We start from the raw sequence: 12136 nt of genomic DNA on the forward strand, positions 1-12136 counted from the left end.
CCAAAGGACACTTACAGCCCAAGACCAGGGCTCAAAGTTAACACCTTAACTTTAATGCTTTAAAACCAGAAGTGTTTTATTTACTATAATTGCGGCCAAGCCGCCTAGGGGTAAATGTATCTGTTTAACTATCTAGCATAGTTAAACCTAATCAAATGCATAACGTGTGGCTTTCGGCCAACGTACTGAGAGACCTTGTTAGCTCTCCAACTTATGTACTGAGAGTTTGTTAACTCTCCGGGTACTTCGTACCCCTGTGTGTTCCACACTATGTAACCCCGTTACAGGAGCATCTACCAAAACTGAGGCCAAGCAAGACTTTTGGTTGTCCTTAAATTTCTTGTTTTATTCTTGTTGGGGATAAGGCTTCAATGGAAAAAAGAAAATATTTAAAAGAGGATCATTTTTCAGCTTTGGGTGTGTCCTTTCCTTGTGAGGTGAACCTAAAATCTACTTACGAAATCATCGCTGTACGTTCGCAGCAGCAACAAGGGCAGCATTAATGTTGTTTTCGCCGAATAACGTTTTCACTCGCTTCACCGTGCCCTCCCCACCTCGCTGTGCTGCATACCACAAGGTGTACTCCTTAATCGTGCCGTAAAGTGGGTCACTCTTCGTCACCGGTTGTGACATATAAAAAATGTTGGAAATCTTTCGGTGTCGCTCTCGCGTATAAGACCTGAAACACCTGAGCTTGCATACTTTCGGCGAGCTTCTCCAAATCGGGAATTTTTTTGATCGATTGGAGAAGTTCTACCAAACTCGGAATCGACCAATGCCTCAGAAAGAGGTCGTTCATCTGGTATATGGGAAACGAATCGACCCCCATCGCTGTCTTGTACATCTCCGTGTATCTGAGCCATTGAATAAGATACTGGTCTTGGAAACCATTTGGGGGAAGTACCAAGTTGAACAATTCTCTGGGGTTCTGCCGGGTATTCAGCCACGCTTCGTTCATCATGTTGTGAATGGATGGATACATTTTAAACAAGTATGTCTGCAGCCGATCAACAAGATCCTTCATGCCGTCGACTCGGCGGAGGGATTGAAGCAGCTCCAATACCTCTTCATCCGGTTTTGCATTTCGTAGCAAGGCAGCAAATTTGGCGTCTGAGAACGAGGTTTCTCCCATTTTGTTTCTGTACTTAAGTACATACTGAAGCCACCTCATGAACTCTGTGCTGTCGTCAAGCTTTCCGACAGTCTCGGAGAAATGGATTCGCGTGAAGAAGGCTTCGGGTTTAATCTGCGCTTTTAGCCCCAACTTGTAAGCCAGATTCTCCGTAACCGCCGATATTCTTTTGCCTTGAGCTCGCTCCTCTTTATCTTGGTCTCCAATACTCGTTTCATTCGTCGGGGATGTAGACCTAAGAGATCTGCTCGATGTAGGTGCTGCGGCGGCTACATGAGGCACAACCCTCAAGCTGGGAAAAGATTGTCCAAGGCAAGTATTGTTTCGAGCAGCGAAAATAAGTAGTCCAAGCGCCAAGATAAGGCATTGCAAACTCATCGTGGTTCCTGTAACTAATTGCAGAGTGAGGACTGTACCTTGAGAATTTCTGGTCTAGATTATTGGGACAATGACCGCAATCGGTTGAACCAAGCTGAACACCAGGGGTCAATGGTACCGGTAACTCCAAAATTGGTGAAGCTAATATAGTAATCATATTACCTGGTAGATCAGCTAATACAGAAAACATATTATCATATATTTTCTTTTGAGACGAAATAATTCTATTTAAAATCAGCTTAATTTTAGCTAACATGATATAATATTTTTTAAGGATTGCGAAGTCGGTTTTAATCCACTAATCATACGTCCTTACCGTTCGACTTGTTGAAGTATTACTAATTAACAGTGAGGGAGATGGAGTCCAGGACAATTGTGCGAGTCACGGCAAGGTTGGTGTCGTGGGTTAGCACTGCTGAGCGCATTCATCTAGCGCTGCAGGTTTATAGAGGACGAGTCTATCGGCAGAGAACAAAAACAAATACCTTGATTTCGCTCTATCGACTTCAAACAAAAGGCAGTTTTCCATTTTGATCGGCTGTGTGTGTCACAGTGAAATAAAAGAGCAATACTGTTCTGACGCGAAACGTACTTAAGTGGGAACATTTTAAAAATATCAATGAGAATCTAATATTTTTAAATCTCTGATTTTATATCCAAATATTAGTTTAGCTTTTGGAAACCTTAGCTACTACTAATATTTATTATCAAAAATAGTACTATTACAATCGAAATTATCATTTGATATTTGGTTTTCATTAGCCCCTGCTGAGCACATGCACTCTGTCTGTAATGTAAATCATTGCTATCCAGAATACAATTAGCATCCAAGTTTTTGTCTGAAGCAAACTTTGTATTCGGGTAGCAACGATAATAAGTAGCCCAAGCCTCGCGATGGGACAGTGTAAACTCATGGTTGGGTTGTCTGCTTTCAATATAGTCTTAAGTGGCAAATTGTAGAGTGAGGGCTGAACCTTGAGTCTAGATCGTAGCTGTAAAAGAATTGTTTTCAAGCCAATTAGTAGGGATAGACTGTTGCAATTTTTCAGTCTTGAACGAGGAATTCCTAGTAAACGCAAGTCATCAGCTTGCATTGATTACGTCCCTGCCCTTTGTACACACCGCCCGTCGCACCTACCGATTGAATGACTCTGTGAATAATTGGGACCGTGCTAAAGCAGCGATTTGTATGGTGATATCTGACTATTTGCAACCAGTTGGTTCCCAATTCCTCAATGCAGTGTTACTGTAATATATGAACGTTCTACAGGTTATGTCAGCCCACCCCGTTTCTCGATCGAGAACCTTATCATTGCCCCCTCGAGCGAAAACGGAGTGCAGTTGTTTCAAGATACTTAGGGCGATCGTTGATCGCTTGCTCACTGAAACAAGATTACAAGAGTGACGAATGGGTATCATGTTTGTAGCAGCTTTCGCGCTCCAAGTTGTTGTCTTCAGTGCCACACTAGTCGTCCCAGTACAGAAAGTCGTCAGCTCCGGAGTTGCAATACGGTTTTCCGTGTACGTCGTCGTCTTCTGAAAGGTAAGAGATAAGTGGACTTGTGTAGCTGTAGGATAAATCCGAAGTAATATTAGCTCTTATCTGAACGTACCGAATTCCCTTAGTTATCCCGTACTATTTGTTATGACATTCAGGAGGGGCTCGGCCAATTAGAGGCCGAACGGGAAAGATCTCCGTGCATCCTTAGTTATCGCATTCAGTCGTACGAACTGTCTTTCTGTCTGTATATTTTGCCATCGGATGGCTCCTACGCAACGCCGCCGCCCAAAAGGGCGACCACGACTTTCAGGAGGCCGAGGCCGTAAAGTGAAGAAAAAAAACTCGTGTCATCCTTTACAGCGGCGCACCAACTAGAGGTCCTAGGCGACTTGGCAAGCGATGGGGACATCAAGCGAACAATCAGTAATTTCTATTTTGATCTTCCTCGTCTAAATATGACAGCCGCCGTACACTTATTCATTATTGGCGCCGAACACGGCCTGAACTCGTAGAGTTATGCGACGAATGTGGCGGTGTCAACCAGAAAAAATCACGAGCGAAAGGTGAGGGTACGGTGCTGCCAAAAGATAAGGATCTTTGTTTAGTACGCTAAATTAATGATTTGAGGAAGGAAGGGGTGCCTGTCACTGCAGCTATGTTACGCATTCAAGCTCAAGAATTAGCAGAGAAAGCTATCATCACCTTTTTTAATGCGGCGTGGTGCTGGCAAAATCTTTTCAAAGAGCGTCATCGACTTTTTCTGCGTTGCAAAACGCGACAAGGGTAGATTCAGCCACCGGAACTCGCCCAAATGCCGGCTACTTTTGCTGCAGAAGTCAGGCAAAAGGCTCGTAAGCTGAGGGTGGCTCGTATATATACTGTAATGCAGATCAAACAGGTTTGACAAATTTGTTTTAATATTTTTTTTATGCTCTAACTATAATTTTGAATGGGTTTAGCTGTGAATTTCGAGTATCTACCCAATAAAAACACTTGCGAAGAAAGGAAGTAACACTGTGCATTTTATTGAGCCTGAAAGTACCCCAGCGCACGATGATGCAAATGCCATAGTGAATAAAGTCCTAACATCGGGGGATTTAGACAAGGAGATAGGAGAATTTGGTTTGGACGATGATTTTGACAACATGTTCCGAGTCGTTGTACATATTAGTCTACAGCAATAGATCTATTAGTTGATTTATATTTTTTGATGAACACTTTGGATAGGCAGTACATGCAATTTCTGGTCTATGTGCGAACACTTTTCTGAATGTCATAACTCAGGGAGTTCGGTACTGCCAAACCACAGCACGAGAAGAAAGTTCCAAACAGACCCCCCCCCTTTAGACAAGTGGAAACTTCCACAAGTCTACCCCAATCAGTCTAGTTGAATTGCCTCGACACAGACAAGAGTTCCCAGCTTTAGCGCTTCAAGGCTTACACTCCCCCGGAACCCTTGTCTCCGTGTCACTGTTGACTTCAACACAAGACTGAATTTAACAGTTCCTTCCATCAGCCTCGGTACATGCCGATCTTCTGCCAAGGTTTACCCGCTTCACCACGTCTCCGACATCCTCTACGCCCAACCTCTTGCGCAACCTTTCAAAGTCCCAGCGCATTCGTAAACATGTCGGCGATGTTCTCCTCCGTGGCTACATACTCAATATAGAGTTTCCCTCACTCGACTAGTTCCGATAGTCTCCTGCTCTTCTTCGCAAACCGCTTTACCCCGTCGAAGGCTCCTACGTCCGTGCAGACCTTGATCGTACTTTGATTGTCAACGTAAAGCTTTCCTGTCCACTTGCCAAATCCGAGCTCTTTAATTATATTTCTTGTCCAAAGTATGTCCTCAGCACACCAGCTTAGACTTGCACGTATCGTCCGTCACCAACGATTGCATTTTGCTTTTGGAGCCTACCGCGTGTCCATTGAGCTACAGCACGAATCCCGACACCGACCTCGAAGTAGCTGGGCAGTTCGCGTTATCTACATCGCTATAGGCACTCACCTGTAGTCCTTTGTCCTGGGAGCACGAGATACTTACTGCGATCGTAGATCCGCTTTGCTCACTTCAACAAGATCATACGAGTGACAGATGAATATCATGTTTGAAGAAGTGCTGGTTGCGTACGATGCGCTAACTATGATGGAGAGAAGAGTTCTGCTAAAAAAGGGACCCGAGGGGTTCTGCAAACTACTCCTCCATGCGTGTAGACTCCATGACCACAGATACATGTACCCCCTGCGATGATGGAGGCAGGTATTTCATTCCATGCAGAGCTCACACAGATGCATATCATTGATCGCGCTGATGGCTTTCGTTTGAATGGTATCGTTACATCTCTAGCTAAAAGCTGCTCCCGCAAGGGGTTAACCCATTTTGCACGCAATCGGCACTTCATGGGCCCATTCCACGTCGTGTCAGCCGGTTGACAGACCGATGCAGCTTTCGGTGGCACCTTCAGCAGCTCGACCTTCAACCCCATGCCACACTGAATGGCGTCAGCGGACCAGTGTCCCTAGTAGGAAAATGGGAGAATTCATGTTCGGCCGTGCTCCAAAATGATAACGAAGAAATTCCACCGACAGATGACTATTCAATAATTAGTAAATAAAATTTATGCATAACAAACAGCTCAATATCTTTCGCGTTACCATGGACCTGGACATTGTCCCGTTGCTCAGCAGGGCCCAATTTGCTCCAGATAGTAATGCCGAATCCGTGGCGGAGCCTCCTATCGCCTTCACGCCGCGTTGCAATGGTTGAGGGCTTCGACTTGGAGCTATGAAGGGATGAAAGTTGTTGCCACTGAAATCTCCCAAGAGCATTACTGTAGCCCTCTCTTTGATTTTACCTCCCCTTCGGACCCAAACTGTTTTACCGAGAAGTACCGCTACAATATAATACTGGGTGGTTAGCTTAATTCCATTGACAATGAGCAGAATTGTTTTTAACAGAACAAATTCCTGTTCGATCCTGCTTATTCTCGTAGTTTTTTTCGAGGTCAGTATTTCAAGGAGGAAATTGAAGAGCTGTAATTAATTCGAGTGTTGGCGGTGAGATGGGACACAAGGGGGCCACGACATCCGAGGCTGCCTTTCGGAGATGTTCTTCGTTGCTAACCACAGACACGAGTAGAACAGCAGGTGCAGAGATACTGGAATCTTGTGCAGACTTCGAGCTCATATCATTGCCAGTTTCGGGTGTTGCGACGCTGCTTTCAGTAGCTTCGACGACGGCTTGAACCATTGGCAACGGCACTGTATCATACTGAGGTTTTGCTACAGATTCAGCCGGCTCGGATATATATTCTGTACCGGCAGCAAACATTTTTTTACGGTTCTGACTACCGAATATGCTCTTCGTGAATGGGGTACATACTCGAGTTGACCAATCAAAATTTAGTATTTATATTTACTGCCTTCTATTTGCTGAGAGATACAGCAGTCCAAAGCCAGTAAATTCTCATTTCTTAAATGACGTGAGCCCCTCCCGTCGGTCGCCCTCGCTTTGTCTGGGGGCAATAAAGCAAGCACATCATCTCTTCGTATACTGCTGCGACGAAGAAGGCCGTAGCGGAGCACCTCCGTCTTCATCTAAACATTCGGTATACAATCCACTTTTTCTTTCCCGACTTATTAGAAGAGAAGTATCAAGGCGACCGCGTTTTGGTCCTCAAGTGGGCATGTAAGTATGACAATACCGTTGCTAATTGCGAAGCTGTACGGGGTAAAAAGTAAGAAAAAAGGCTGCGCAGCAGGGCCGTCAGGAGTTCTTCCACCCACCACTGAGCGAGCGCTTCTGCACTGGGTAGACCCCCTTCGCGCCGAAGGCGTTCCGGTCACAGCCTCAATGTTGCGTCTTAAGGCATTGACAGCCGCTAAAATGCTTGGTATCACTAATTTCGGGCCTCGCCCTGTTGGTAGCGCCGTTTTATGAGACGTCATCGACTTTCTATGGGTTCGCACACCCGTCAAGGGAAAGTTAGGACGGGAAAATCTAAGGAGCTCGAGGCTACGGAGCTCGAGGTGTGATAAAAAATACAGTACGACCAAATTATACAAATGCTTGGCTGAGCTTGCAAAGGTTGCTGCAGAGCTCTCCAAGAAGGTGCAGTCAAACGTAGCGGAGTTAGGGGTGTCTGTTATCTATAAAGTAAGCGAAAATGGGGAAAGGTTGTACAAGACAGTGGAAAGTCTTACCCCAAGAGTACATGAAGCACCCCCCGACCGCCAAAACGGACCAAAATAATATTCGCATGCGTCTGCGCGAGCGAAAGAGCTTACTAATATAGCATCCCATCAGCCACAGCTTTCAATTGTTCCACCTCCAACAACAGTTGAATCATCGTGTTCACAGCTCAGTGAGCGGCCATCAGTATTACCCGTGCCAGCTACAGGTAAGCGGCCCATACCAGCGTGCAAGAGCTGTCGACAGAATAAAACAAGAGGCGGCCCAAAAGCGATAATCCAAACTGCGAACAACGCCAAGCTACACAAACACAGAACAGCATTGCATCATTTTTAGACATAATTGAGATTAACATCTTTAGTGCTGCCTTCATTTACAGTCGTGGCTATCTGTAGCAAACGCACATCATGTAGCAACAAAATGCTAGTTTTTGTTACGCACAGAGCTCTATCTTACCATATCCATTGTAGTACAATCGTTAACTTGATCTTTTCAGCAGACACGCTGATACGCAGCGAATTGGGATTATTGTGGCTGAATTTTCTTCCGCGTAGATGTGTACACGATGCTTGTAGAGGCGTTCATGAGGCGGTCATCGCTCTTAGGTGAGCTGGATATCGCTTCTACTTGAGCACATACAGGTCGTCGCAGACTGTTGTAGCTGGAACTAAAGCGTGTAGCCGTTGCTGAGGTTGCAGCTCAGTGTCAACTACGCGCGATCAAGTAGTAGTTTCACAAGTAGTAGATTCACTTCAGTTAGCCATAGCAGTTGCGGAACGGACATCGCTTCCAGAGGCATTCATAAGAAATCTATATCCACTTCTACGTTTCAACTAGAGGCAACACAACAAGGAATTCTTTAGCTGAGATCGCGTTCAGCATGGAAGAAGCCGACGAAGGATGACCTAGCCCTCGGCTACTGGTAGACCCCATGGTCCACATACCCACCTTTGCCCTCGTCTATGGCTCACAACCTGCGACGGACGGAGCAAACGATCCCAAAAACGGCGCTAATCCACGGAGACAGCGGAGAGACAAGTCACCAATTCGAAGCACTAGCCCAACACTCAGCAGTGGTACAACAGAGGACCGCAGTGCAGCTCGGCCAGGTGCGGGAGCAGCAAGACCGTCTTACCGCAAAGACGTCTGAGTAACTCCAAGCGCAGCATGACCGGCGGTCGGCGCTTGCTGGAGCAACAGGAAGAAATGAAGCGTCAAATGGATGAGCACCGAAAGTTCCTAGAGGAGCAGTACTGACTGCTGCGTGCTGCCGAAGAAGCTGTATGATTCTAAGGCCGGCGTCTGAAGAAATTGGCTGAGGCAGTACAGCCTCACATACAGGCCCGTTGGGGCGCGTTTGCACAAGGTGCAGCCCCTCCTACGGATTGTTGCTTGCCGCAAGCACCGGTCGTCACTGTAGCGACTAGAACTAGTCTGCCTGTGCCTCCAATATGTCGAGGAAAATGTGAAAAAAAGAGAAGAGGGATTTATGGACAGCTACGCCATCTACACTAGGCATATACAGGCACTGAATCAAGGAACTTAAGCGAAAGGCTTTGTAATGCCTTTAAGTTATTACATTGAGCAGAGAACAATGGTCCGAATTTGCGGGTTTGAGCTTCTTAAAGAAAAAAAGGACGTGACAGAGGCGACCATTTTCTCTCTGCTCGGATGTCTGACAATACGGCCTATAAAACACTGGATTGGGAAGTCAAGAACCCTATGTATGAATACAGAGCTTCAAGATGCTGAGTCTCGATTGTCTCGATTGATGGCGGACTTTTACGAAATTGTGGATCGACTCAGCATGGAGAAAGGGCTTCAAGCTGAGCCAAAGAAAACGGTTAGAAGCTCCCAGCTCACCAGCGCTCAAAGCTGCTGTGAAGGACCAGCTAGAGGATTGCCAACGGGCGGACAGTGTCATTCGTGTTTGAGATTGGCCCGAAACGACTCAAAAACGTATGTCTGACTGCAGCAGAATGACCGGGTGATGAGTGGCTTGTGACCCGAAAGAAGATAAGAAAATGTCGAGAAACGAGATCTGACTACGAAAGGACGTTCGTAGTGCGAACAATGGAGATTACAAGTGCTGGGACGTCAGGATCAGTGTGACTTGTGCTTATCGCGATGGACACCTCGTGGATTGTGGCGATGGAAACTATGTAGGGTTTCAAGGCTGGAGCAGTACGCTAGTGCTAAGCTTCAGCCGATGAACTGCTTCACAGCGTTGTGTGTTATCGGCGCGTGGACACTGTTGACAGCTCTCCGGACCACACGATCGTCGCTGCGAGGGAACTCGACACTATTCACACGGTGCTCCCGCTCCACCAGCAATGTGACACGTGCCCCAAGACAGTCGTTGGCGGTCTGTATAGACTGTGGGGTTTACACGGAGCTGAGTGGGTGATTGCTGACGCGCGTCGAAGTGACTTTAGTGACAGGTTGGGCGATACCAACACCAGGGCGTAGCTGGAGCAGCGATGGACGAGCTCAACGGAGTGTAACCGTCTTTTAAATGCCGCCCCCAACGACGCAGACACGGAACCAAGAAGCCGGACCAGACGTTTCTGGTCGACAACCCGAGCGAAGTGGCCCAGTCGCCGAGCGCACCGAGCGCTCGAGCGCAGACCGAAATTTCGGTGGAGTTGCGTGCGACTGAGAGCCGCATCCAGGCGGTACATAGAGAGCTACTTACTACAGGAGGAGAGAGCGCTACCGTGCTACATCAGGAGCTGACCCACCCGGACGTTGGCCGGGGACGTCCAGCCCCAACCAGGAAAATTTCCCCAATCCCGGGTGAGAAGTCGTTCTGACAAAGGGTGGCCGGATGCTGGGTGACGAGTTGGGATGTGTCAAGGATAATGCATCTCACTATCCTGGTACACTGTACCTGTTGTACCTGAGACCTCTCTAAGGTGATTGACTGAACTATACTATTGTATAGTGTACGCCAGAGTGTACAGGCCTCCGGCTTCCTCACCACTAATTATTCAATTCACTCTTCTTTTTCTCCCTTTCCTCACAAGTGTCTACTCTACACGTCTGCTCCCATCCGCTCACCGTAACAGGTTATGAGCTCAAGCCAAGCCTCAAGCGACGACTTCCCGCGTCTTATCGGCGCAGAGAACTTTGATGTCTGGAAGGCCCGCGTGTGCGCAGCCCTCGACGGCAAGCATCTCCTCGGCTTCGTGACGAAGGCCGACTACGACGGTGTATCCGAGGAAGAGAGCGATGATAGTGGGAGCGCAATGTCCGACATAGACGACTCGCCGAAGTCCAAGCCGGCTGAAGAGATTGATTCTGATGCCGTCGACTATGACGAAAGCGACGACGATCTGAAGCCCCCGTCCGACTCTGATGACGATTCCGGAGACAGCGACTCGACGACGAAGGAGAAGAATCCCTCCAACCGTCCCCTTAACCGCCGCGATGCGAAGCGTGCTGAAAAGCGCGGGGCTCGACGCAAGCCTAAGCCGCTAACCCCTAGCGAGCAACGCCGCCAAGAGGCGAAGACGAAAGCGTTCCTGATGAAAACAATGGACAACACGCACGTGCGTCTAGTAAAGGATCTGAAGACTTCTTACCAGATCTTCCAAGCAATCTGTGCTAAGTATGAAGGTGCCGCCTTTCATGGTGACCCGTACTTTATCCAGCATTTCCTCATGGAACTGAAGTACGAGGAGGGAGGCGATCTTGATGATTTCTTTCTAAAACTGGAAAACGCGATGCATGCTACATCAGAAGCCACCGAATCGGTGATGACGGAAGGACAGAAGTCAATCTACCTGTTCCACGCGTTACCCAAATCATGGAAGGATGATCTCCGTGTTTGGAAGGGTCAGCGGAAGTATATCCCGTACGGAGAACTTAAGGCCAACATCGAACGGAAAGTTCGTGAGATTCTTGCGGAAGAGCGCTATACTCTAGCCAAGGGCACACCTGAGAGTCAAACAACCAAAGGCGAGCGAGCCCTTGTTGCTACACCCAACTTGGCCCAGTCAAGTGGATCTCGAATGTGCATGTACTGTGAGCGGCCACGCCACGACATTCGCCACTGCCGCTCTCTCCAAAAGGATCTCCGTGAAGGCCGTGTGAAAGCTGGTACGGTGCTTCCTGCAAACTTTGCGTTTAAGGGAGGCAACTCGAGCCGTAACCATCCGTACCGCCACAGCAACAAAACCTCCAGTCGTGGACGCAACAATCGTGGTGGACGTGGCAATCGTGATCGACGTGACAACCGATCTGAAAAGAGCCTAGATAAGAACGATTCAGGCAACGAGCGCAAGGAGTTCAACCAAGAGCGCCACGATGTCGGTCTTATTGCTGTTGTAGCGACTGTCAACGCCGCAATCAGCTTGACTGCCCAAGCCACCGTGAGCCCCGAGCCCACCTTGGACTATCGACTCTGGATGCACGCGTCATGTTACGCACGAATCCCAGTGGTTCTCGACCATAACGGCGAGCAGCGGCTCTATTACTGTTGGTGGGAAGAACCAAATCCCCATCGAAGGAATTGGACAAGTCGAGCTGGAAGTCATTGACTCCAAAGGCACCAAGAGGATGCTCACCCTCCATGATGTGCTGTATGCTCCTGAGCTGAAATTCAGCCTTCTCTCGGTACCGGCAGCCGTGAAGCATGACTTTCGCTTCAGCTTTGATCGCAAGCAATGCGCCGTGCAAACCGATGCGAAGTTCAAGATCAAGGCAATGATGGCAAACCATGCCTATCTATACCAATTTCAAGCCAATCCTGTGATGAAACACGAGGCTCTTATTGCCACCTCAGGTAAGCAACGTTCCAATCTGCTTTTACACAAAAGGCTCGGCCATCCTAACGCTCGCATTTTGCATGATTTATCTAGGAGCCAAGCCATTAGTGGTCTAGACAATGATTCATCTGTCGACCCGCAAGCACAGTTCTTCTGCACTGCAT

The 12136-nt window shown here is 47.8% G+C and overlaps 1 protein-coding gene and 1 non-coding gene across 2 annotated transcripts; one reads left to right on the top strand and one right to left on the bottom strand.

Moving 5' to 3' along the window:
* Positions 1 to 607: 607 nt before the first annotated feature.
* Positions 608 to 1510, bottom strand: PITG_13119 (secreted RxLR effector peptide protein, putative; the record flags this gene model as incomplete). The annotated part of the gene is made up of 1 exon (XM_002900598.1): positions 608 to 1510. The coding sequence occupies one exon, from the start codon at positions 1508 to 1510 to the stop codon at positions 608 to 610; it is 903 nt and encodes a 300-aa protein (XP_002900644.1).
* A 1022-nt stretch (positions 1511 to 2532) lies between these two features.
* On the top strand, positions 2533 to 2682 carry PITG_33045 (the record flags this gene model as incomplete). Its single annotated transcript, XR_009934439.1, has 1 exon — positions 2533 to 2682. It is a non-coding gene; the product is annotated as an 18S ribosomal RNA (ribosomal RNA).
* Between the last annotated feature and the right edge of the window lie 9454 nt (positions 2683 to 12136).

The sequence above is a fragment of the Phytophthora infestans genome, genomic scaffold, assembly GCF_000142945.1.
Source record: "Phytophthora infestans T30-4 supercont1.25 genomic scaffold, whole genome shotgun sequence".
In the NCBI taxonomy this organism is placed as follows: domain Eukaryota; phylum Oomycota; class Peronosporomycetes; order Peronosporales; family Peronosporaceae; genus Phytophthora; species Phytophthora infestans.